At 49.1% G+C, this 24,299-nt stretch overlaps 1 protein-coding gene across 2 annotated transcripts in view; it reads left to right on the top strand.

Moving 5' to 3' along the window:
- RAD54L2 (RAD54 like 2) overlaps positions 1-24,266 on the top strand; it is a 43,370-nt gene extending 19,104 nt beyond the window's left edge. For both annotated transcript variants that reach the window (XM_010718324.3, XM_010718325.3), the window contains 20 exons: positions 6,109-6,307; positions 8,133-8,272; positions 9,540-9,671; positions 10,388-10,620; positions 11,192-11,374; positions 11,635-11,768; positions 13,023-13,219; positions 13,949-14,291; positions 15,151-15,328; positions 15,917-16,168; positions 16,771-16,889; positions 17,202-17,314; positions 18,123-18,222; positions 18,553-18,758; positions 19,976-20,151; positions 20,816-21,012; positions 21,124-21,320; positions 21,805-21,894; positions 22,451-22,543; positions 22,734-24,266. In XM_010718324.3, coding sequence (XP_010716626.1) covers positions 6,109-6,307; positions 8,133-8,272; positions 9,540-9,671; positions 10,388-10,620; positions 11,192-11,374; positions 11,635-11,768; positions 13,023-13,219; positions 13,949-14,291; positions 15,151-15,328; positions 15,917-16,168; positions 16,771-16,889; positions 17,202-17,314; positions 18,123-18,222; positions 18,553-18,758; positions 19,976-20,151; positions 20,816-21,012; positions 21,124-21,320; positions 21,805-21,894; positions 22,451-22,543; positions 22,734-23,722 — 4,271 coding nt within the window. In that variant the 3' untranslated portion in view covers positions 23,723-24,266. The remainder of the gene's footprint in view (positions 1-6,108; positions 6,308-8,132; positions 8,273-9,539; positions 9,672-10,387; positions 10,621-11,191; positions 11,375-11,634; positions 11,769-13,022; positions 13,220-13,948; positions 14,292-15,150; positions 15,329-15,916; positions 16,169-16,770; positions 16,890-17,201; positions 17,315-18,122; positions 18,223-18,552; positions 18,759-19,975; positions 20,152-20,815; positions 21,013-21,123; positions 21,321-21,804; positions 21,895-22,450; positions 22,544-22,733) is intronic.
- The last annotated feature ends 33 nt before the right edge of the window (positions 24,267-24,299 follow it).

The following is a 24,299-nucleotide window of genomic DNA, read 5'->3' as shown; positions in this document are numbered from 1 at the left end:
CAGCGATGCTGTTTCATCCTGCTCTTATTAGCTTTCTCCAGCGCTCGGTCACTGCTCTGGCTGCGCTGGGTGGGAGAGGTGCCAGAGGAATGCGGTGGCACACAGACTCAAACTCAACAATTTGCATTTTTCTCCCAAGCGATGCCTCCCTCATTAAACAAAGCCCGTAAAAATTCCTCCAAAACTACTTTAGAAAGCGGAGCAGAAAAGGGCAACGCAGCTGAAGTTCTCTTATAGTTCGAAAAAAGAAAAACAACCAAAAAAACCCACAACTTCTGCTTTTAAAGCATGAAAACGCATTTCAGGAGAGGAAGAGAAGCACGCAGGTACCAAGGGATGATGCTTTGTGCTGGGATTATTTCGCACGCAGCTCCTTTGAGTTAGGAGCAACAGATGCCTCTCACCACCTCGCTTTGACCAGGTGCCGAACGAGGGCTCAGGGAAGAGATGGAAGTTCAGTGGGTGAGCTGGTGCTCACTGTTTGCTGGTTTGGTGGCCTTGGCAGCGTGTGGCAGCAGTAATCCCCTCTGCATTGTTTCCCCTTGCACCCTGGCATAAAGCTAACTCCACAACTGCCAGCTACCTAGTGTAAACTAATGCTTATGTAATCATTGCATAATGCAGAGTGCCTGCTCCCTCGCTTGTCCTCTTTTCTTAGTCCCTGAAATTTGTGCCTAAGAAGAGGAATGGCAGCAGCCAGCCGGACCCACTGTGCTGGGAACACGCAAGCCCCCGTCTGCATCTATTTTCTGAATCTGCGTGTGTGCTGGGGGTGGAAATCAGCTTTTCTACCTAAATGAGTGTTTACCCACCTTAAAAGGGAAAAAACAAAACAAAACACAACCACTGTTCTTTTTCAAAGTTTGGAACTGTTATGAAAACAAGCGAGGTCTGAGGGTGAAATCCGTTTCCTCGTGATTTGGATGCCTTTGGTCATTTTTTCTGAATGTGGCTGGCAAAGCTCTATCCTGGGTTACTAGTTAACTGGGCTAACCAGGGCGGGGAGGGCCAGCCCCTCCTACACGCAGCTTGCTGAACACTTTCCAGCTCTGGAGACGCTTCCCGCTGTGGCTCGGTAGGTTTATGTAACTCATCCCCTGCGTGAAGGACAAATGCAGCCCATCCCTGGAGCACTGCTGGGTGCTGGGTGCATTTCCTGGCTTTGTTTCCCTCTCTGAGAGAGGGAGGGAGGGCTCGAGAGCAGGGGGCATTGGTAGGTAGGAGGATTTCTCCTGGGCCGTGCGTGGAGGAGAGATGTGGGGCAGTGCCCTGTGCTCCTCCAGCGCTATGGAAACGTCTCCTGGAGCTCTGCATCTCTGCTGGGGCTGCTACCTGTGCCCTGCTGGCGTTGTGTAAGTGCTCCTGGGGCTTTATGTAACCCGGCCACGGCTGGTACGCGGGCCTGGTTCTGCTTGCATAATCCCCGGGTTAGAAGATATATTGTCTGTCACCAGAGTTGGCTGCCGAAGGTTCCAGCCTGCCTCGCAGCGCTCTCAGCTGCTTGCTCTCCCTCTGGCTTTCGGGTTGCTTCTTCCTTTCTCCTGCCCTTCACTTCAGCTGCCTGTGGATTCCTTCAGGCTGGGAAAGTTTTATTGTGCAGCATAACCTCGTGGTAATCGATACACCAAAGGGCCATTGATAAAAGAAACAGAAGGGCAGCGCTGCCTTATCTGTTAAACTTGTCCATTGGTTGCAGCTCACTTCCTTCCAAGAGGAGCCTGGAGGTGGGTTTGGCTGCTGTATGCTCTCCTGGTCAAGCTCCTACCATGTTTCCTCTGCCAGGATTTACCCAGAGCCCTTCCCACAAGCCCAGGGCAGCCCCTGACCTGCAGGCTGTATGTTTCATGGAGTCCTGAATCTGCAGCACCATCACTTTACAGACACATTTTGTTTACAGAAATGGAAAATGTACTACTCAGACTTGTAGCAGCACCGATTGCCATGCCAGCATGCCAGCCCATGTCTGGTTAGAGACACACTTGTGACAGTGCTGGGGTGGTTAGCCCTAACTCAGTCAGCAATGGGAATTGAAGATGCTGGAGCCGATGGGGATAACCCAGAGAGCACTTTCCAGCTCCAGGGTTGGGCAGAATGCTGTGCTCGAATTTTACAGTATTGTGTGGCTGTGACTTAGCAGAACAGCAACCACTGGCAGCCAGGGTGGAGTGGTGAGACCCAGCCTGCATCTCCTCGTATCCTCAGCCTTGGGAAGGCAAGGGGAGCCCTGGTGTCACCCAGCACAGACATACCCCATATTGGTGCTGGATGCTGGCCCTGCACTGCAGGAGAGGAGGGAGGGGTCAGTGGGTGCTGCACGGGGGGCTGGGGTAGGTGTGCCGGCTTATATAATGCCAGCACTTACATAATTAGCGCTTTGTTAAGCGGTTGTGGCTGGGAGGGGCACCCTGCCGCCGCTGAAGACTGAGAGCAATTATTTTCCAAGCAGAACAAAATCTTGTTGCTAATTAGCTGCCCTGATAGCAGCTGGGGGGGGTGGTTGAGCCCCAGGCCCCTGAGAGCCACTTCCCTGCTGCAGGGTGGGCTTCCTGGTGTGTGCCAAGCCCTCGGAGGGCTCGTGGTTCTGTGTGGGTCTTGTGAGTTTTCTGGTAGGGCTTCAGGAAGCGGGCCCAGGTTTCCCCTACACCTTCCTTTAGAGGGCTTTCGTCGTTGTTCTGCCTCCAGCTGGGTATACTGGGGTGTTCTGTAGCACTGCCTCCATATGAGGTGTGCTTTGGGAACACCTCCTTGCATGGCATCCTCGCAACAGCTGCACCAGTAACACGCACAGAAAATATTCTGCAAATACTTCATTTATCTTCTGCTTCAGCTGAATACGGGACAAGTCAGCACAGTCCTCTGCCAACCTCTAAGACAACTGCTGGACTGCAGCTGAACCCCATTGCCTCCACACCCCCTGTGCCCAGCACAGGGAGGGCAGCAGACTGACCCAGAGTATCTTGCAGTGTGTCAGTGCCAGTGCTCTGCAGAGCCGCTGCTCTAGCCTTTGGCTCTGTTGTAGTTCAGTGTGTCAGTGACTGCAGCTGGAGCTGTACAATTGGGCTTCCTTGTGCCGTCGCTCGTTGCTCCTCCCACTCTTGCTCTGACAGCTCAGTGCTGGCTGTAGTAGTACGAGCCAGTACTAGCTGGTCTCTGATTGCCCACAGACTGCAGAAAACAGGATAACTGCTCTTTGCTCTTTGTGCAGGACAGGAGAGAGAGCAGAAACGGGCGGCTCTCTGCTCTGCACACAGCTGCTATCCTCGCTGTGCGTGCATGTCTCGGTCCTTAGGGCAGGAATAATGCCCACACTCAGCAAAACGTTACTAGTTGGTACCCTGAGTATCCCTAGTGAAATGACTTTAAAAATAAGCAAGGGGTTGTTTTCAGCAATATGCTGTCCCTGGAGCTGTGCTGGCAGAGGACTGCTCTCCCAGGAGGGCTGAGCCTAGCCGGCTCTGTTAATATCAGTGTGGCACAAAGGAGCAACCAGCTCCCTGTGTGGTGAGAGCTGAGGCGGTCCTGCACCTTCCTGTGCAGCAGCCTCAAGTGGGGACTCTTAGGTCTGATCTTCAATGGCATTTCCTGTGAGTTTTTGACTGTTTGCAGACCCACTGAGATTTATTTGTGGGTGCGTAGATGCTTGGCCTCACTGAAGCTCCGGCTCTATTTCTCAGTGCCAGGGGAAGACTTATGTCAGTTACAGCAATCTCATGCTCCCCCAAAAAACAAGGCTCTCAATGCTTCAGGAACCTTGCATAACAGTGTTTAGTGCCCTGCGAAACCTGAGGTGCTGGAGAATATTTTGCGGGCTGCATGCCATGCTGTTTTGTGAGAATAAACATTGCGATTATTATGCAAGAAAGAGTTGGCGAGCTGAGTTCTTCAGGCTTAGGTGCAATAGGAAATGCCCTGCGGTGGGACAAATCTCTTACTGTTATGTATCATGAGTCATGGTGTTCAGGGGCAGCTCTGACAGTCATCCCACCCAGGGAACAGATGCACGGAGCTGTCACGACTGTGTTCCTTACAGACTTCTCAGTGGTGCTAGCGGAGGAGCCAGACGTGTGCCCTGCTTTGTGTACAGCTGGGGGTGGTGGGTGCTGCTGCTCAGTGAGCCAGGAAAGTCAGCAGCCCCAACCTGCAGCATGAACCAGAGCTGTGACCAGGTCTGTGGATTGTGGCGGTGCAGTCCTGGCTACGTGCAGGTGTCTGTCCAAGGAGCAGGGCACAGCTGGGCTGCTGCAGAGCTGCAAGAACCCCCAAGGTTCAGAGCTGGATGCATTGCTGCAGTGATGTCATTACCGCTGCCCTTGGGAACCCCCAGCGTGGAACAGCTTCTCAATACAGACCAGCAACAGAACAACCTCTGCTTGCAGCTGCAGCCTGTCAGGTAGGAGCTATGGCATGGCTGGAGGAGGAAGCAGAGCTCTTCCTTTGTCCAACTGGTGGGACTTTGTGCTCCTCCTGCCTCACCAAGGTCCCTTGGGCAGGGTGAGATGGCAGCATTGTAACCATGGCAGTGTTTGTCCCCAGATAGTCACTGCTTTAATGACTCATCCCCGAGAATGCGGTCATGTGCGCAGCCTCCCTGTTTCCCTTTGCCCTATTTCATCCGATCCTTTGATCTAGTTATGTAACCTTGGGTCCGGGTCCAGAGGGCCAGGAGGAAGGAAGATTTGCTGAGGAGTTGCAGGTAATGTGACCAAAGTGTCTTCAGCTAGGACAGCAGAGCCAGTGTCTGGGCAGTTTGGGAAGCTGATTTGCTTCCAGCACAGGACTCCCAGACCTTGCCTGCAGCAGAGTTACTGCGATGGTAGCAGCGAACCCCTTTGCCTTTAGTGCTCACGTGTGACATTTCTTCCATTCATCGCATAAGCTGTGGCTGCCTGTTTATCTAGCACACATAGAATTTGCTGGCACTGCCATTCCCAGAGATGCTGAGCTGCTCATGCTAGTTTTGGCCTGTTGTGGCTGTTGCTGGCACTGGGCAGGGACGCTGGGATGTCTGGAGTGAAGCTACAGAGTTGGCCCGAGGCACATCAGGTCCTTGTCACCTCAATTTTAAGAGGCAATACAGATGGTAAGATTAATTTAAATAGATGTGTTATACTGGAAGCCATAGAGGTGCCTATAGTGCTGTACCGAGACATCCTTGGCTCCAGCTGTCGGCTCTGTGAGAAGGGGTGCTCTCTGTCTCCAGGTACCAAGGCATCACAAAATGATGCTTGGTGGTTCAGTGTTACTTCTTCTGCATTTTTCTCTGCTGATGTCTTTTTCTCCTCTTTCCTTCAGAGTTCTGTCCAGGCGTCGTTGCGGTGCAGTCATTAGCTCGTACACATGCTGTGAGCAAGAAAACTGATAGAGAGATGAGGTTTGGGGTATCTCCCTGACACAAGGGGACAAGATGCTTCAAAGAAGCTACTACAAGGCTTGTCAAAAAACAGTTTACTTCAAGGGAAGCTTTCAAAAAGAAAACACTTCCATTCTGTGCTCTGCAGACTTTGTCACTGGCAGCCTTTTGAAGAGCCAAATGACATGGAACACAATGTCATTTTGCATCGCACTTTAAGACTGAAGTCAGGCACCAATGCAAGCCTGAAAATAGGAGAAGGCAGTCTATAGTCTATAACACAGAAAGAACGTTGTCACTCTGTGGTTTCTCAAAAGAGCTTGCCAGAAGGTAGCATTTAAATCATGAGAGTGGAGTCTAGTGATAAAAGTATGGGTCTTCCTGGTGATAAAAGTATGGGTCTTCCTGGTGGCCATGACCCAGTGTTTGAAGCAGATAGCGGTGTGTTCTCTTAGTTTGGAAGGTAGTTACACAGATGTCGTGTGAGTGGAAGAGCTCTGCATGGACTGAAGTAATCTTACCCTATTTTTTGTAAGGACACTTTAGGGCTGTGCTGAGTTAGGATAGTCATGGCTTTTACTGGAAACAGACCCTACAGTATATGATTTCTTAACACTCCGAGTGGCACTGTTAGGAAGGACTCCAAATTTGACACGAGTGGATTCCCATACAGCTGAAATCCTGATGGGTGCTCTTGTAAAAACCAAGTGATGGCTTGGCACAGCTGTTCTCATGTCTTTACCACCTTGTCTCTGCAGACCAACCCCAGGAAGCTGTGTTCAGCAGTGACCATGTTGAGCACGCAGAGGATGGAGAATGGCAGCGCTCTACTTCAACTACCTCATCGCAGAGTGAGCGGGCAGAGCGACTCTTGCAGAACCAGCACAAGAGCCTGGCCTCTGGGGACACCAAAAAGAAGAGGGCTCAGAAACCGTCTCACATGCGGAGAAACATAAGGTGAGCATCAGCAGGACGTGAGGTAGAGTCCTATATGTTACCATATCATATTATAGAAAGGCCTGGGTCGAAAAGGAGCACAATGCTCATCCAGTTCCAACCCCCTGCTGTGTGCAGGTCGCCAACCAGCAGCCCAGGCTGCCCAGAGCCACATCCAGCCTGGCCTTGAATGCCTGCAGGGATGGGGCATCCACAGCCTCCTTGGGCAACCTGTTCCAGTGCCTCACCACCCTCTGGCTGAAAAACTCCAACCTAAACCTCCCCTGTCTCAGTTTAACACCATTCCCCCTTGTCCTATCATCCTCCACCCTCACAAACAGCTGTATCCCCTCCTGTTTCTGTGCTCCCTTCAAGTACTGGAAGGCCACAATGAGGTCTCCCCAGAGCCTTCTCTTCTCCAAGCTAAACGAGCCCAGTTCCCTCAATCTTTCTTCAAAGAAGAGGTACTCCAGCCCTCTGATCATCTTAGTGCCCTCCTCTGGACTCCTTTGGGTAAAGAGGGAGTCTGCGGACTTTTCTTTCTAAGCTACATTTTTCCACTGTTGGCAAAGCAGATGGCTTTTTTTTCCCCAAAGCCTTTGGATTTCAACAGTGGCAGTAGCGTGTTCTCAGTCTGGAGCGCTGCATATGGGTGCAGATTCATTTGGTATTTCAGAAGAGTGAATATCTAGTTATGGAGTGGATTGCAAAAATCAGCTGTTGGCTGCTGTTTATTTTGACACTTAATTAAAAATAGCACCATCATTAAGTAAATATCCAGTTTCAGATGTGTACATGTGGTTTTTTGCTGATGAGGATTGTGTTGTAAACAGCCTAAAATACAGTCCTTCCTCTGTCCTGGAACATTCTCACTGTGACAGGTGACTGAAATGCTGGAAATCCATTTCACCCAAATTTTACGAAGTAGTAACTGATTGCATAAGTTCCCACATACATTCTGGGGCAGGCTGTGAGGTGGTAATTCACCACTAAATTTTGTTCAGAGGAGTCATAGTGGAGCAGGGATTCCTGTGGCAACAAGTGGCTCTTCTGCCTGTATGGTGCTGGTGGCTTGGGTGTGTGTTTCAGCTGGTGCAGGTGGAGTTCCTTGAAGCTGAAGGAGTGAGCACTGAGTAGGCTTTGAAGCCTGAGATGGGCATGGGGTGGAGGACTGTCCCTGCAGTGCAGGGCTGGCTGCCTGCAGGGAGCTGGATTTTGCCACTGCTTAGACTTTACTTCTTCTCTGGCAAAAGAGCCTTCATTTCCAGGGCTGCAAATCAGAAACTGAGAGCGGAACTGAAAAGAGGAAAACAACTTTCAGAAGTATGGCAATTACCTGGAAAAATAAGTGGCTTTGAGAGCAGCCTTTGGAACAATGGTGTTAAAGCCCTGGGAGGTCCTGCTTCCTGAAAACACTGAAGCAGATGAAAATCATGATGACTTTTTGTGGGGAACTGATGCCTTTTTTCCTCATACATCTTTGCACAACTTTGTGCCGTATCTATTTGTAAACTGGATGGCAATAAATAATGTTCTTTCAAATATTGCTGGTCTCTGGTAACCTAGCTTAAGTGTATTTTTACCCACTTATGTTTTTTCCTCCTTTTGTTACTTTGCTTCTTTCAAACTCTTATCCTTGAGTAATAGTATCATTGCCTGCAACTGGGAAGCAGTCTTGAAAGAGCTGTAGCACTATCTGTAACTTTTGGCTGTGATGTTTGTAGTCACTGTAGCTGACACGCTACTTGCAGCTTGTGGGTCTGTTAAGCCAGCTGGACAGCTGTTTGGTTTTTTTGGAAGAAACTGAGTGTAACCAGGCTCTTTCTCCATTTGCTTGTGTTTTCAGAAAGCTATTGCGTGAGGACCAACTAGAGGCTGTGACAAAGGCAGCCCAACAGGAAGAGTTGGAGAGAAGGAAGCGTCTAGAGCAGCAACGGAAGGATTACCCAGCCACTATCCCAACTGTATCCCCCGAGTTTCTTCCTGGTAAGCAGTGAGAGATGCCAACTGAAGCAGGAGTTTTAAGGATAGGCATTTCGTTCCACTTCTGAGCTAGTTCTGAAGCAAAATGCTGTGGCTGCATGGTAGAAGGTGGCAGAAAACTTTGCTTGAAGGTATTTTGGCCGGTTAACTGTAGGGTATTGGAACAGGTCTCTCTTGTCTTTCCAACTGCTCTGGAAGCATAAACAAACTGACTTGACAGAAAGGCCACGTCCCTGGTGTAGATCATGTTTGTTTTGTGAGTAGTCTGGTAATGCACAAATCTGGTACTGGGACAGCAGAACAATACACTGGGTGTACGTATGTTCATGTAGCCTTATCCTTTCTTGCATGTTTCAACAAGCAGCAAAATAATAGGCAGTATAAATGGTAAAGTATCCTCTTCTCGCAATGGGAGTGACCCCAGTTACTGGCAGATAACCCTATGTCAGGATGCAGTTCGACGATGTGTCATCTTGCATCATCTTCTAACCTGGATCATTTAAGTGATTTGATAGCACAGCCCCTCAGACTGCTGTGCGAGGGCAGAGGAGTGCAGCTGGGAAGCCTGTCAGGGGACTGGGAGTTCTCGGGTTGGCTTTACCTCTTGGGAAAATGTATCATGTCTCTTAAGTTCAAGAGTTTAAAATGTTTTGCATTAAAAAAGAAAAAGAGGAACGGGAGCTTGAAACACTTTAACTTGTGAGGAATAGGTTGCAGCCCCAGATGAGTATGGTTGCTTACTGAGTCACTGCAGCGGTTCTTATCTGGCCCTGTTGATCTCGCCTCTCTCCCCACATGGGAATACTTAAACATACCAAAAAATGGTTTTGATCGTCAAAAGTTGTTTATGATATGTAGGATATAATTATTACAGTGTCTCTACTAACGGGTAGAGACAGTTATCATGCCTTCTGCAGTTGGTACTTCTCTGCTGGATGAAAAATAGGATTGGAATGAAGAAAAATGAAATCCTTTTATTTCTGAGACAAAAAAAAGGGGAAGGGGGAGACTGTATGGTCAGTGTGCCCTAGCCAGGGCATGCAACAAAGAGCACGCCATGAGCAATGGGTTATTGTTTAGGTATACTGAGAAAGAAGGCGACTGTGACCCAGGAAGCTGAGTCATAGCAGTATTTTAGACAGTGAAAGTCTGTTATGGAAAATTCCAGGACTAAGTTATTGGAGCAAAAATGGAAGGAAATACTGTCTGGTTTCTGAACAGTTTTGTCTCCTTCTCCGTTGTTATGAATTACTTATTGTCATGTTTGTAGAGGACATCATTTTCAGAGCAGCAGAGGCTACCCAGCTCCCCCCTCAGGTTCTTGCTGAGGAAGTGATCTGCCTAGACAGTACCAGCAGTGGCAGTGAAGATGATACTAAAGGAAAAAATAGCATTAAAGATGGTAAGTGACCAGCAGTCTCACCCTTGTCTTCTCACAGCAGTGCCATTTATTCAGCCACAAACCACCCGTGTTTCTCTAGTCAGATGTTCCAGTAGGGAATTACTTTGGATTTTTGTAGGTCTGTTCGTTTCCAAATATATGGCCAATTTTTGCCTTTGAGTCCTAAATTGACATTTCTAGCCTGGCCCATCAGACACTGTTGCAAGCTTGTATTTATTTCTGCTTTATAAATACTCTTCATTTTGCTCAGTGCTCTGCTGAAGAATGCTTACATGAGACGTGGCATCATCTGCATCTGAGTACTCAGATCTACAGCTGAAAGCAGTTATGTCTCTTGTCCCAGATGGATCTAGACTGATTGCTTTATACCACCCCAGTACTTCTGCCTGATCTCTTTGGCAGTCTTTAGACGGCGTATCAACAGATAACAGTGCCTGTCTGGATTTGGGAAGGAGAATATAAAACACATACAGGAACTACCTCATATTCTGCATGGCCCAGCAATGGGAAACTCAGGGAAACCCCAGTTTTTATATGCTAGCCTGAGAGGCCTCCCGAAGGCCTGTGTCCTGCCTGCTTGCTCAGAGTAGGTCACTGGGCCGGGGCAGCGTTGCAGAATGTGTTGGCCTTATTTTCCCCTTATGAGTTTTTTCCAAGAGAGATTAACACTGACGTCACGTGAACCTTTGCTTTATTCTCTCCTGTTCTGTTTACAGAAGTGATTGAGCTGAGTTCGGGAGAGGATGATGCCCTCCAAATTGTGGACAGCAGTGACTCTGGCAACGAAGGGGAGGACGACGGCAGCGAAGAGAGCAGCGGCTCTCATGTGAATGATGCCTTAAATCAGTCAGATGCTCTGGGGCAAGTCATTGTCAACATCAACCATCCACCAAATGAGGAAGACATTTTCCTGGCTCCCCAGCTTGCACACGCAGTGAAACCTCATCAGGTAGGCTCTGTTAGGCTAGGAAGTGCAAGAGATTCAGCCAGACCAGCTCTGCTACTGCAGCCGAATTTCTTTGGTGATGTCTGTGACCAGTCTGGTCGCTGTGGTTGCAGCTGTGGACAGTCAGATGATGAGGAGAAACTGAAAGAAGGCCTGGGCTATTATGACTGTTGTAATTTGTCTGCTGTTTCTGCCCTTTGCTTTTATTTCAAGGGCCTGTGCTCATATTCATAGAATCATAGAAACACCGAGGTTGGAAAAGACCTCCAAGATCATCTAGTCCAACCGTCCACCTACCACCAATAAAATTCAATAAAAACATAAGTAAATTAAAATGTTTTTTCTTTATTCTGGCTGTACTTGTAACAAAATTCCTTCAGCTCTCAAAGGCAAAATATTTTATAAAGATTAGAGTTCATTGGGATGGCAAAGTTGTTTCTTATCTGGGTGTAGTAGTATCTGGAACAGACAGGATTGTTTTCTTTGCCTATTTAGATGACCATTTTTAAAAATGAAGTTGTATTTATAAACAAACTTACCAGTCCCAATTCAGTTTTTCTGCTTTTCTCTCTAGATTGGTGGGATCCGATTCCTGTATGACAACTTGGTCGAGTCCTTGGAGAGATTTAAAACCAGCAGCGGGTTTGGGTGTATTTTAGCACATAGCATGGGCCTGGGCAAGACCATACAGGTCATCTCTTTCTTGGATGTACTTTTTCGGCACACGGAGGCAAAGACTGTTCTTGCCATTGTACCTGTAAGTGGTCCTTGTGAAGAGCTTAATGATCACCTTCCTTGCTCTGCTTCTCTCTTTGTGTAGGGACTGATTAGTTTCCCATCTTACATCATGCTCTGTCATACCCTTGCTGCTCTTTTCCCCATTTTGTTCCCCATGTCCCTGGTTATGCGTGTTCCTGTCTGGGCACAGCAGGGAGATGTTCTGTGCTCTCATTTCTGCTGTTAAAATCCTGAGCAGCTCAGCTGGGTTCTCAATCCTTCCATGGCTAACTTTTTCAGGTGAATACGCTCCAAAACTGGCTAGCAGAATTCAACATGTGGCTCCCAGCACCTGAAAACCTTCCTGCTGATTATAACTCCAAAGAGGTCCAGCCTCGCACCTTCAAAGTCCACATCCTAAATGATGAACACAAGTAGGTGCCTGTAGAAGGATCCTTCCCACTCTACTTTTCTTGTGTAACACTGTTTTGAGGGGAGGATTTTGGTAATTGGGAGAGATTTACAGTATCTTTTGTGGATCGTTTGTATGTTGTACTTTCTTCTCACTCTGCTTACTCATCTTTGTTTTCTTCCTTTCATGCTGAGATCAGAAACTCAGTTGTCAGAGATAAGAGCTAATTCTGCAGAGAGGAACAGAAATGCTATTGTTTGTTTCTGGCTGTACCTTGCTAGCCCTGTCAGAGTCCTGGGACTCGTGAGACATGTACCCCTTGTACCATGCATCTCTTGTATTTTAAATGTTTGGGATTTTGCCCTGAGAATCTTCACACACCTAAGGATTCCTCTACCCTACACTGTGACTTTCTGTGAATTGAGTTGTCTTTGAGAGATTCTGGCAACTGATGCAAAGAATCCTTTTCCAGAAAGGAGCAATAGCACTTACAGCCTGCTGTGGAGTGTATTTTTGGCCTGTGGATCTCTGCTTTTTTCTGAGGCATTTGTCTTGCATGTATCAGGACAGTGTAGTGGTCGTTGGGAACTCTCAGCTGTGTTCATACACTCACATGTTTTCATTGTCACCTCCTGAATGCAGTGTGCTTTGAAGCTGCTGGTACTTCTCCAGCCATGCATTTACTATTGGATGAGCTTCTGTAGGCTCTGGAGAGGTTGGATGAGGACAGTGTCTGTATCTGACCCAATTCTAAGCTGGGTAGCAGGGAAGGGAGAGTGGAAGGACACTGGAATTGGAAGAGACAGAAAGGGGTAAACGTAATAAAGGGTCACAACCATGTGCATTAGCACCTGATTGGCTTTTGTGGAGGCTCTCTTCTCAACAGCTCTTTTAGAAGGATGCTCTCAACTTTGATATGCTTTTGTGCATGACAGGCTTCTGCAGCCCAGCTCCTGGAAGGATTTTTCAATTTCAGCCCGTGACCTGTGGCATGCCAAAAGGCCTTTTTTTGTTTCCTATACACCAGATTGTCTCTTTAACAAAATAAATTAATAAATAAATAAATAGAATAAGTGAATAAAACACCACAACCACCAAAAAAAACCAACACTGCTGCAGCAACTTCTTTATATTCCTCTGTTTGGTTTGATGCTAGAAAGTACTTTGATTAACTTAATTAAGATCAAGTCTTCCTTGGCAGGCTCCAATCCAGTGTTTCAAGCTGAAACTGGAGAGAATGCTTACAGCTTATTTTGTTTGTTGGTTTGTTTTGCAGGACAACAGCTGCACGTGCAAAGGTGGTGAATGACTGGGTGATAGAGGGCGGTGTGCTGCTGATGGGATATGAGATGTACCGCCTCCTTTCACTGAAGAAGTCCTTTGCCACTGGAAGGAAAAAGAAAACAAAGAAGCAAACTGGACCTGTCATTATTGACTTGGATGAGGAAGACCGGCAGCAAGAGCTTCTGAAAGGTGGGAAGTCAGGAGAGAGTGCGTGTTCCTGTTGTCCAGCTGGCTACCAGCTCTGGCAGTACAGGGAAACAACCTACAAATTGCTTATTTCTGGGAGCTAATAGTTTGAATAATAGTCAGCCCTAGCCATTGGCAGTAGTTAGTTTGTTCCTTGTAGGCAGTCAAGTCCGGACACTCTTTTCACAGTGGATGTATTTGTGATCACCTGCTTCCTGCCTGTAATCCAAGGGCTGTTAGGTCTATTCACTACATTTAGCTAGAAGCCATTGCCCTCAGTATCAGAACATGTCTAGAATGGCGGGGTGTTCTCTTCTAGCATCCCTGATCAGGCTTTGCTGGGCAGGATTGCATCTTTGGAGACAGTGCATTGTTCAGCTCTGGGTGAGTCTCTCATTCTGCAAGTAAGAGTGAAAGACTGTACCCTGAGCTTGGAGATGTCTTGTGTGAGCTTTGCCAGTCGTGTAGACCCAAGACACCCAACTTGATGTAATGCAGTCCATCTGAGCAGTAGTCAAGGGACAACCATGTTTGGTCATGATCACATCATGCTAAATGGGAGCTAGTGTTTCTTCCTGAGTCAGCCTTATTCTGTGCCACCCATGAATATCACTTTTTGTGATATTCTTTCAGAGCTACCCCTCCTTTTCCTTTTGTGAAGTTGGCGACTGTGTAAAGGCAGAACTTCATCTTGCTTGTCTTAGACTAACGCTTAATGTTCCTTGTCCTCAGGGATCGAGAAAGCCTTGTCTCGCCCCGGCCCAGATGTGGTTATTTGTGATGAGGGGCACCGCATCAAGAACTGCCATGCCAGTACCTCGCAGGCCCTGAAGAACATCCGCTCCCGGCGGCGGGTGGTGCTGACTGGCTACCCGCTCCAGAACAACCTCATTGAGTACTGGTGCATGGTAGACTTTGTCCGACCTGACTTCCTAGGCTCACGGCAGGAATTCAGCAACATGTTTGAACGCCCCATCCTGAACGGGCAGTGTATTGACAGCACCCCCCAGGATGTGCGTCTCATGAGGTATCGCAGCCATGTCCTGCATAGCCTGCTGGAGGGCTTTGTGCAGCGGTGAGTCCACGGGGAGCTGCTGGTAGTCTGGTCCATGCAACCAGCTCGGTCGCCCCAAGCCAGCCTGCTTGATTGCTGAGCTTATGCAGTTCAACTCATTGTGCTGTCTTCTTGGGCTTGAGTTTTATCCTTGCCAGTCTCTGTGAGGGGACCTTAAGCGTACAGAGAAAACCAGAGACGTTCTTAAGGCAGTAGCTCTGTATTTCTCTCAGAACCTCTGTCAACTGCAGGGTGGTTTTTATGGCTCTGTTTTGCCTTGGGGATGGAAGTAAAGTTAGTTTGTGTTGGTACTGAACACACATGTAATGGAGAATAGCATATCTAACTGTACAGATTGACCTCAAGCTTATTTTGATGTCTTAATAGTTAATTTGGATGTGCAGTCTTTGATATCCTTTATGTAAGGATAAGGATCTGAAAGTGTTTCGTGAACAATCAGTTACAAAAAAAGCGACGGTGCCTCTGCCAACCTGGAGACAAATTGGCTTTGTTTCTTGGTCAAGGGTTCTGAGGTGCTGGATCAGTGATTTGGATGGAGTGTCTTAGTCATTGGCAGAGCTAAAAAGAAACCTTAGATCTTAATTCTGTTTTTCAACTGCCAAGAAAAAAAACCAAGACTTCCATCACTCTCCTAACACTGTGACCTGTGCTGGAAGATTGTAGCAATTGAGATCTCTATAATTGTGCTTGCTGTTAGTGTTTGGCTGCAGGGAAAGCGTCTCATGAGTGTCACGCATTAGAGAAGCATGCAGCCAGGTGGGCAGGAAGTCAAGATCATACCCTGCAGGCAGCCACAGAGATAGCAGTTTGGGAAATTCCCTTCCCTCTATTTATCTCTCTTTCTTTATTGTCTCCACAGGCGGGGGCACAATGTGCTGAAGGTTCAGCTCCCCTCTAAGGAAGAACATGTCATTTTGGTCCGTCTGTCAAAGATCCAGCGAGCCCTTTATACTGAATTCATGAACAGGTTCCGAGATGCAGGCAACAGCGGCTGGCTGGGACTGAACCCACTCAAAGCTTTCTGTGTCTGCTGTAAGGTAGGTTTTGAGAGGAGTTGCAAAAAATATATGTATATATGCAAGGGAAAGGCAAGAATATGGATCGAAACAGGAGACAGAAGTGTGGTTGGCCAGGTCCATCCTCTCCCCCCACTGTTCTCTGCGGTGATCCAGCAAAATTGTTATCCTCCCTTACAGACCTGGCATGCAGGGTTGCTAAACATTGTGTTCAAATTTGGGGAAGAAACCTGCAGCTGTCAGCTGAACCAGTGCTGGACTGATATCATGACTGGTTACCTGCCTCAGTGCAAACAGCTTCCTCTGTGTTTGTGCTGTGTGAGAGTCAGAGTGGCATTCTGTTTTGTTCTGAGGGAAAGAATTGGCAGCTTTACAGTCAGGAGAGCCTTGGCTAAGACAGCTTGTACCTTGTGTTGTGGCAGAATCGTGTTTTCTATTTTTTGCTCCCTTAATGCAGTCAGACTGGCTTTCTCTTCAGTGCCTTGCAGTTCTGCGAGGGGATGGTGATGAGATTATCAAAGTATTAATTCTATCCTTTGATAGAGGGCTTTCAGTTCCTAAACATTGAGAGGTAGCAGGCCTAACCATTGTCTTTTCTTACCTCTTCAGATCTGGAACCATCCTGATGTCTTGTATGAAGCTCTGCAAAAGGAGAATTTAGCAAATGAGCAGGACTTGGATGTGGATGACCTTGGCACAGCAAGCACTAATTCCCGCTGCCAGCCTCAAGGAGTTAAAGTCAAAACAGAGGGTAATGCTTTGGCATCGCCAGTTGGAGAAGCCACCAACAGCAAGTTCCTCCAGAGCGTTGGCTTCAACCCCTTTCAGGAGAGAGCAAATCAGGTTGTTACTTACGAGTGGGTGAGTACCACTGCTGGATGATTCTATATTTGGCAAGTTGCAGTACACGTAGACCAGACACTTACTCTTAAAGGCTGTGCCTGTTTTCATTAGGATAGTTTTTCTTAAGCAGAGCAAAGAAAAGACTCTCCTGTTTGAGAGCTAGGCATTTATCATCCATTTTCTCTGCCACAGAGCGTCTTGATCAGCATGTGTGCATGGCTCTGAGTGGGAATTTTGTGACACTTGTGTGACTAGAGCGCAGGCAATATACTTATTATTTTTATCTGACCAAAAAGGCTACGGACTTTGTTATTCTGAAGAGATGTCAGGCTGAAATTTAGTCTAGGTAAGACGGTGGTAAATCTGGCAGGATGCAGAGGAGAGATTTAGTGATAGTGCAGAATCATGAGAGGTTAGGAAGATGCTCCTTCATCCATCCTCCATTTGGAGCTTTTGGAATGGGAGGCAGCAGCAGTGGTTGGAAAAAGCATTGTCACCTGGACTGACTGAATGAATATATTCTCTCTGGAATTGTTTGTTTAGTTAAATAATCTGTACTCAAAGTGAGATAAACAGAGCATCAACAACTCCACCTGTAATAGTCTCTCATTTCTTGATAGGCCAAAGACATCTTGTGTGATTACCAGACGGGAGTCTTGGAAAACTCACCCAAAATGGTGTTACTGTTCCACCTAGTTGAGGAGAGCGTGAAGCTTGGAGACAAGATCTTGGTCTTCAGGTAAGCAAAGTATCAGTGGCTGATCCTACAATCACAATGCTCAAGTTGTTGAGCGCCTTCTGGTGCCAGCGGGTTGTTACATGGAGTGAATGGTGTGGCAGTTTCCCTTTTCTCCTTTGTTGTATTAGATCCTTTTATTTTTTTTTTTCCCTCACATATTTTATACTTCTGCCAATATATAGTTTACAAGCAAGAGGTGGGCTGCAGCAGGCAGGGTTTGACACCATCAATGCTGGGTTCGTTGGGGAAGAGCTCTGATGTACCACTTCTGCTGCTGAGGTTCTCTCCTGAATGGAGATCTTGGTTTTTCAGCCAGAGCCTGTCCACTTTGTCTGTCATTGAAGAGTTTTTGGCAAAGAGACCAATGCCGAGTCCTCCAGGTTCAGATGGAATTCACAACTGGGTCCGAAACATCAGCTATTACAGTAGGTGCAACCAAACCTCCTCTCCTGTGGTGTAATACTGTTTGATCTTTTGTGATGGACTAATTCCTGAGTGTCTTCCACTGTAGTATTGCCTGACTCTGTAAATGCTCTTCTGAAGCAATCTTCTGATTAAGTCTTTTTCAGACCATTCTTGGGAAGTTGCTTGGGAAGACAGTGTCTCAGTTCAATCCTCGGAGCTGGGAATTCCTCTTCCCTCTTTCTCAGCTTTAAATCATGTCCTGGCATGGGTTGTTGCTTTGTGTGGCTACTTCACAGGCCAGGGCTAGGAGGAATGGTGGATATGATGTTCCTGATTTTTGCAGAGCTGCTAGAAGCAAGCTGCTGCACAGGAGCAGGGACTTGACAACCCCTCTGCACTCCTTCAGACCACTGTTCTCTGTGCTTTGATCCAGTCAGTGAGGTTTTGTCAAAGCCTTTCACAATTTCCTTTCTCTTGGTTCCTTGAGCTTTCAGTCCACATGAGGTTTTTCCTGCTTCTCTTGCTTGCCTAACACAAAGCCTTTATGTGCTAGGTGTGTTGTAGCACTCCCAGTCTTGGCTTTGCCAACTTGAGTAATGTTTTGGTTGATCTTTCAATTGAACGAAGCCCAGCCTGGCTGGCTGCATTGCACCTGCCTGGCTGGGCAAATCAGAGGTACAGCGTGGTCCAGTTGAGGTCCAGGAGTGCATGAATGCGTAGAATTGAGTAGAAACCAGAGCCAAAGCTGAGTGGTTAGAAAGCAAGTTTGTTCCACTGGGTTTCTCCCCAAAACACTGCTTTTAAATGCATCTTTAATTTCCTTCTCAGGATTGGATGGCAGCACCTCTGCCTCAGAAAGGGAACGACTGATTAACCAGTTCAACGATCCCAGTAATGCTTCTGTTTGGCTCTTCCTTTTGTCCACACGGTAAGCTGGCTGGGGAAGGACATGGTGGAGGACTTGCATTGCTCCTCTGTATGCATGTGGGTTTTCAGTTCTTAGCTTCCTTTGTAACCTGCTCTCAAGAATTTATGGGACGATAGTACCATCTCCTTCTGAATTCCCTAGAGGTGTAAAATTTTACCCTTAGTCCTCTGCAAACTGTTAGTAACAGTCTTGGAAACCAGAGGGTTGAAGTTGCCTGTAAAACCGTAGGGAAATTTCCATGGATACATCATGGTTGTGGCGGCTGTCCCCGCCTAGAAGCTTTAAATATTGGCCAAGGCAGCAATTGGAAATTTTGCCTTTCATTTGCAGTGCTGGGTGTTTGGGTGTCAACCTCATTGGTGCGAACAGAGTGGTGGTGTTTGATGCTTCTTGGAACCCATGCCATGACGCCCAGGCTGTGTGCAGAGTGTACCGCTACGGGCAGAAGAAGCCGTGCCACATTTACAGATTGGTGTCTGATTACACCCTGGAGAAGAAGATCTATGACCGTCAGATCTCCAAGCAGGGCATGTCAGGTAGGCATGGACGTAACACTGGTTTTGGCTGTTCCTCCTTTTGGCTCCTCCAAGTCTCGTTTCTATGTTTTCATAACTTGTTATTTTAAAGGTTGAAAACCAAACAGCCAAAGAAGTTGGCAGAAGGACGTTATTCTAAGGCAGAGTTTGATGTTTGAGTCAACAGTGATTTGAGACCCTGCAAGAAAATCAAGGCAGAACAGTGGGAGTTGTAGAGCCAGCATTCTGCAGCAGAGTTGTGCTCTGCAGTGCCATTTACATTCCTTGTTACTTTCTTGGTTGTACAAGAGACCAGGAGCTTGAGGGGTGGTGATCCTTCTCCCCACGTTCAGGGGCATTATTTTTCTAAGTAGCTCTGTACTTCCATTTCTCTGGCAGCAAGAGAGCAAAAAAATAGCAAAATAAAAGTACATACTGATATTTTTGACTGATAGAAATTACTCAGAAGCCAAGAATAACAAATGCATTCCCGTTCTAACTTGCCCTCATCCCAAAAGGTCTTTTAGTGCTGGTTTGTGCCAGCTGTCAAGCTGCTCTTGTAGCGTATGCAGCTGAGGGCTGTAGTGACCCAGAGAGAGTTCTGCTGCCTGTGTTCTGCTTTGTCTCAACTATCTGTGCCAGGGGCAGCAGCTCAGTGTTATCAGATCAGTGTGCTGCCTTTCTCTCGAGGCAGAGTTTCCTAATAGCTGGCCTGGCTCCCAGGAGAGTCCTGGGTATGGATGTTTTCTCCATGTACTCTCTTTGCCCCACGTTCAGGAGGAAACGTCCAAGTAAAACTTTCAGGCTCTTGCAAGGGAGGGACCATGGCTGCTTTTCTCAGCTTTCAACTCAAGAGTTCTGTGGATTTCAGCACCCGATTGAGCCTTTTTGGTGACATTTTGTTGGGCCAAGTATTGATATTGCCGCCTTTATGTCCCTAACCTTGTCTGTGTTCAACCTTAGGATGTGGAGGTTGTAAGATGGGACATCATTTATATTTAGCTTCATGTTCCCGCGTGCCTGCATTGCATCGCTGTGTGATTCAGAGGATAAGACATTTGTCAATCTGACTTGGTCAAACAGGCTCTTCTCCCAACATGATGCCTTAACATTTACACAAGGCTTCTGAGGAACATTCAGGTTGCAAAGAGGGGAGCTATGTTAGGACAGGAGTGTAGAAAGGGGAGCAGTGTTCATCTCTTCCCTTCTCAGCTCACACTGTTCCCTCCCTTTTCCAGATCGGGTGGTGGATGACCTGAACCCTGTGCTGAACTTTACCCGACGGGAGGTGGAGAATTTGCTGCACTTCGTGGAAGAGGAATCCGACCTTGCTCAGCTCTCCCTCAATCCAAGCAAGATGAAGGAGTCAGTTCTACAGTTAGCCTGTCTCAAGTATCCTCACCTCATCACCAAGGTATAAGACCAGCCTGCTGCTTTTCTAGTACAGCACTGTGTAGGCAAGAGGGGGTCTGTTGGAGTTTGGCTGTGTGATGGGAAGAATACATCAGCATGCTGGTGGGAATAGATAAAAATTCCTTCAGAGGGGGTCCTAAGAGACCTGCCCTTTGGTGCAATACCTTCTACACATTTTTGAGCCACCTCTGTCCTGGACAGGTTTGGGGGCAGGTGGTAGGGCACCTCTTATTTCAACCAGGAAGGAGGCAGTGGCACGTTCTGACTTGCTGCCAGCTCTCTTTCTGAGGTGATTTTAAAACAATGCAGAGGAAAGCCAGCACTTGGCTCTGCTGGGGAGAGTTCTGCTGGTAGGATGGTGCTGCAGAGTGAACCTGTGGCCAGTTGTTGGGCTCTGGTGCTACGGGACGCCTCAGCAGGCTCTGTACTTGCACTCTTAACTTGGCTTGGCAAACATGATGGCTTAGCTGACTCTCGGTCAATCTTCAGGCTGCGCCTTGGTTGCTTCTGCAGCGTGTCCCCAGATACGCTGTGCTCTGATCAGCTCTGCCTCCGCTCCCCTCGTCCCTCTCACTGGGATGGGGACAGGATGGCTGCCGTGTGGGGTGTGTTGGTTCCCTCTTGCGGTGAGTTGGTGACAAAAGCTCTGTGCTGTGGGGCTGCAGGAGCCTTTTCAGCATGAGTCACTGCTGATTGACCGGAAAGAGCACAAGCTGACCAAGGCAGAGAAGAAAGCAGCCAAGAAGAGCTATGAGGAGGAAAAGCGAGCATCCGTCCCCTACACTCGGCCGTCCTACGCACAGTATTACCCAGCCAGTGACCAGAGCCTGACGAGCATCCCTGCCTTCAGCCAGAGGAACTGGTAAGTGTTTGCATCTTCCCTTCTTCCTGTGTTGTAGATGAGAAATGAAGGCACAGAGGACCTTTAGCCCTGTTGGTGAGGGCACTGCACTTTCTTCTCTCCTCTCACTAGGCGACCAGCCCTCAAAGGCGAGGACAAGCCAGTGGCAAGTGTCCGCCCAGTTCAATCCACTCCCATTCCTATGATGCCTCGGCATGTCCCCTTGGGTGGTGCAGGATCCACCTCAAGTTCCAACCCTGCTGTCAACTTCCCCATCAACTATCTACAGCGAGCCGGTGTCCTTGTGCAGAAGATTGTCACAACCACAGGTGAGTTGCTGCTGCTCACAGGCAGTTGAGTTGTGATGACCACAGTGAGTTGAGGAGCAGGGTGAACTGCTGATGCCCACGTGGGCTGTGGGTAAACATCTGGTTAGAGCATCTGGTGCCATCACTTTGCATTTGAACTGTTCTCCAGTATGTGGAGGACTTTGCATGCAGGTGTCTAAGGGGTGCATGCTTGGTGGGTTACTGGGATTGAACTCCGTCAGAGACCAGTGAATACTTCTTCTAGACAGGAGTCATCAGCTGTCTTTGCTGGGACAGGGGAGATGCTCTGCCAGAGTAGCAGGGCTTTGCTTCCTTGAAGCCTGTGCTGCCTTCTGCACTGCTCAGAAATACACCTGGGGCTTGCTTCTAGCACAACAGAGAGAGGAGTCAATTGCATTGCAAGCAGAGGGGTTTGTTCCCCTCTCCCAGCTGCGGCTGGCACAAGTTTTCACAGGCACTGTCTGTTTTCTTCCTCCACTGCCAGATATTGTGATTCCTGGTACAAACACATCCACTGATGTACAGGCAAGAATCAGTGCTGGTGAGAGCATCCACATCATCCGAGGGACAAAAGGTAAGTCCTTCTGCCTTGGGAAGATTTCTGAGTGGGGACTTGGCCAGTGCTGATTAGCATAGATGTAAAGGCATCAGTCAGGCCTTTGGGAGGAAAGAAACAAGGAGAGGAGATCTGGACTTCACAGTGCTCTGTTGCAGCCTGTGGTGTGCTCTTGTAGCTGACACTTTGGGACGATTGCAGCTATGACTGTGCCTGCCTCTGAGAGGAGCTGTTGGATGTTGTTGCTGAGTCTCGTTCTCACAGCACCACTGCATGTACTGGGGCAGCCAAACACTTTTCCCAGCGTTCCCAGAGCAAACTTAGCACCCTGAGTATGAGGTTCCACATTTCCCGCTGGTAATGGGTGAGCTCCAACCCAGGAACACTGAAGAGGAGAGTATGAGGAACGAGAAGGAGGCCAGAAGCCCCCCACTGATCACCCCTCTTGTTCTGTGGGCCTGGTCTTCTGCAGCACTGCTGTTGCGTTCCTGCCCGGGCAGCTTCTCCGGTCAGTGGTTGGAGTCCTCAGCTGAGACCAGGAGCCGTGAATGAAGCTGTTCTCCCTCTGTTCCAGGGACGTACATCCGGACCAGTGATGGGCGGATTTTTGCTATCCGGACCACTGGGAAGCCGAAGGGCAACGAGGACCGTCGGACAGCTGCCTCAGGTAGGGCTTGTGAGCGCTCTGCAGGGCTTGCTCGTCTGCTTCCATGCCCGAGTGTCTGGAGCGTGCTGTTCCCTGGCATTCAGAGCTCACCCCACAGCCTCCCCACGATATTCTTGCCTTTTCTGACTCTCAGCTCCCAGCTTTTTCTCCGAGGCCATCTTTCTCACCTACTCCACCTCCTTGTTTGCAGGCTCCCAGAGCACTTCGCTGGAATCCACAAGCAACGGCAGACACAGTGCCTCATCCCCACAGCTCCCCAGCGCAGAGGAGCTCACTCGGCCCATATCCCCCGACAGCCCCGAGATCATCAGCGAGCTGCAGCAGTATGCGGAGGCGGCGGCAGCCCGGGAGTCCCGGCACAGCTCCCCCAGCACCACCACAGCACAGGGCCACCCGTCCCGCACAGTCAGTGCGCCCGGCGTAGCAGCTCGAGGAGCTGAGCAGCGTGCGGGGATTCACTGCGTGGCTGACTCCACGTCTTCAGCCCTGCCAGTCACCAGCCAGCACGTCGATGCCCACTCGGTGTTGGACTTACGGGGCAACAAGCGCAAGTCGAGCTCGCCGTCGACTCCGGAGGAGCAAAGCCGCAGGCAGCAGAAGAAACGCCAGCTGCCGTCGTCCGTGCAGCCGTACGAACACGGGTACCCCGTCTCCGGTGGGTTCGCCATGCCTCCTGTCTCTTTAAACCACAACTTAACCCATCCATTTGCCTCCCAGCCAGGAAACTCCTTGTACATGGTCGCTGGCTCCTCTTACTACCAGCTGCCCAATTTACTCCCAGACCCTCATCTGGTGTTCCCTGTGACTACTGACCCTCTGCTGACAGCCGGCACCGCCAGCTCTTCTGCTGCTACCTCAGCCACCGCCAGCGTCCCCTCATTCATGCTAAGCCCTTCTCTGACGGGGGTGCTGCCCAGTTACTCGCTTCCCTTCACGCAGTCCCTCCTGCCCGAGCCCAGGATGTTCGCTCCTTTCCCAGCCCCCGTCCTGCCCAGCAGCCTTCCCAGGAGCATGGCATCCGCCTACCCTGGCTTCGTGTCCCCTCATTCGGGCTACCCGGCCGGGGGCTTCCTTCGCTCCCAGGTGCCTCAGTTTGAAGCCCAGGAGGTCCCAGAGGTGGGATGCAGCTCTAATGACGAGGACAAAGACGACGATGTTATAGAGATCACAGGGAAATAACGGGCCCGGCTCCCACTCGGTCTCAGCTCCACCGGGAGGCAAAAGTTGCAGGACCTCTGTGGGAGTCAGGATTCCCCTCCCCCCGCCCCGGGCCACGGCAGTGGGGTGGAGAAGGATGCGAAGGGTGTGGCGTGGGGTTGGTTTTTTTCTTTTTGTTCTGTTCTGTTGTGTTTTTGGGTTTTTTTAGCCGTCGAGGATCTGAATTGTACTGAGGGGCTGGGAGATGGTGGGGGACATAGGGTGGACCTGAAGGCCGGGGGAGCACAAGCCAGGGCTGGAGGGAAGCGGCGATGCAAACCATAGGAGTGCCTCCCTCCCTCCCATGCCCTGTCTGTCTGTCTGTCTCTGTTCTGTCTTGTCCGAAGGGGGAGGCTCGGTGCCCGTCGCTGCCCTTCTCAGCCCGGAGGCGCGGTGCTGGCGGGCGCTCTCCCTCTCACACGAACTGCCTTATCCGTGAGCTTCCCTCCCCACGGGAGGTGGGGGCCAGGGGGAGGCTCCAACGGAGGTCGGGGGGTGGGGAGGGTGAAGTGTTTTTACTGCAGGGGTGTGGGGGGGTGGGGGAGAAACTTTATGTCAT

The sequence above is a fragment of the Meleagris gallopavo genome, chromosome 14, assembly GCF_000146605.3.
Source record: "Meleagris gallopavo isolate NT-WF06-2002-E0010 breed Aviagen turkey brand Nicholas breeding stock chromosome 14, Turkey_5.1, whole genome shotgun sequence".
In the NCBI taxonomy this organism is placed as follows: domain Eukaryota; kingdom Metazoa; phylum Chordata; class Aves; order Galliformes; family Phasianidae; genus Meleagris; species Meleagris gallopavo.
The sequence above is the reverse complement of the archived record's forward strand: the minus strand, read 5'-3'. Positions and strand labels throughout refer to the sequence as shown.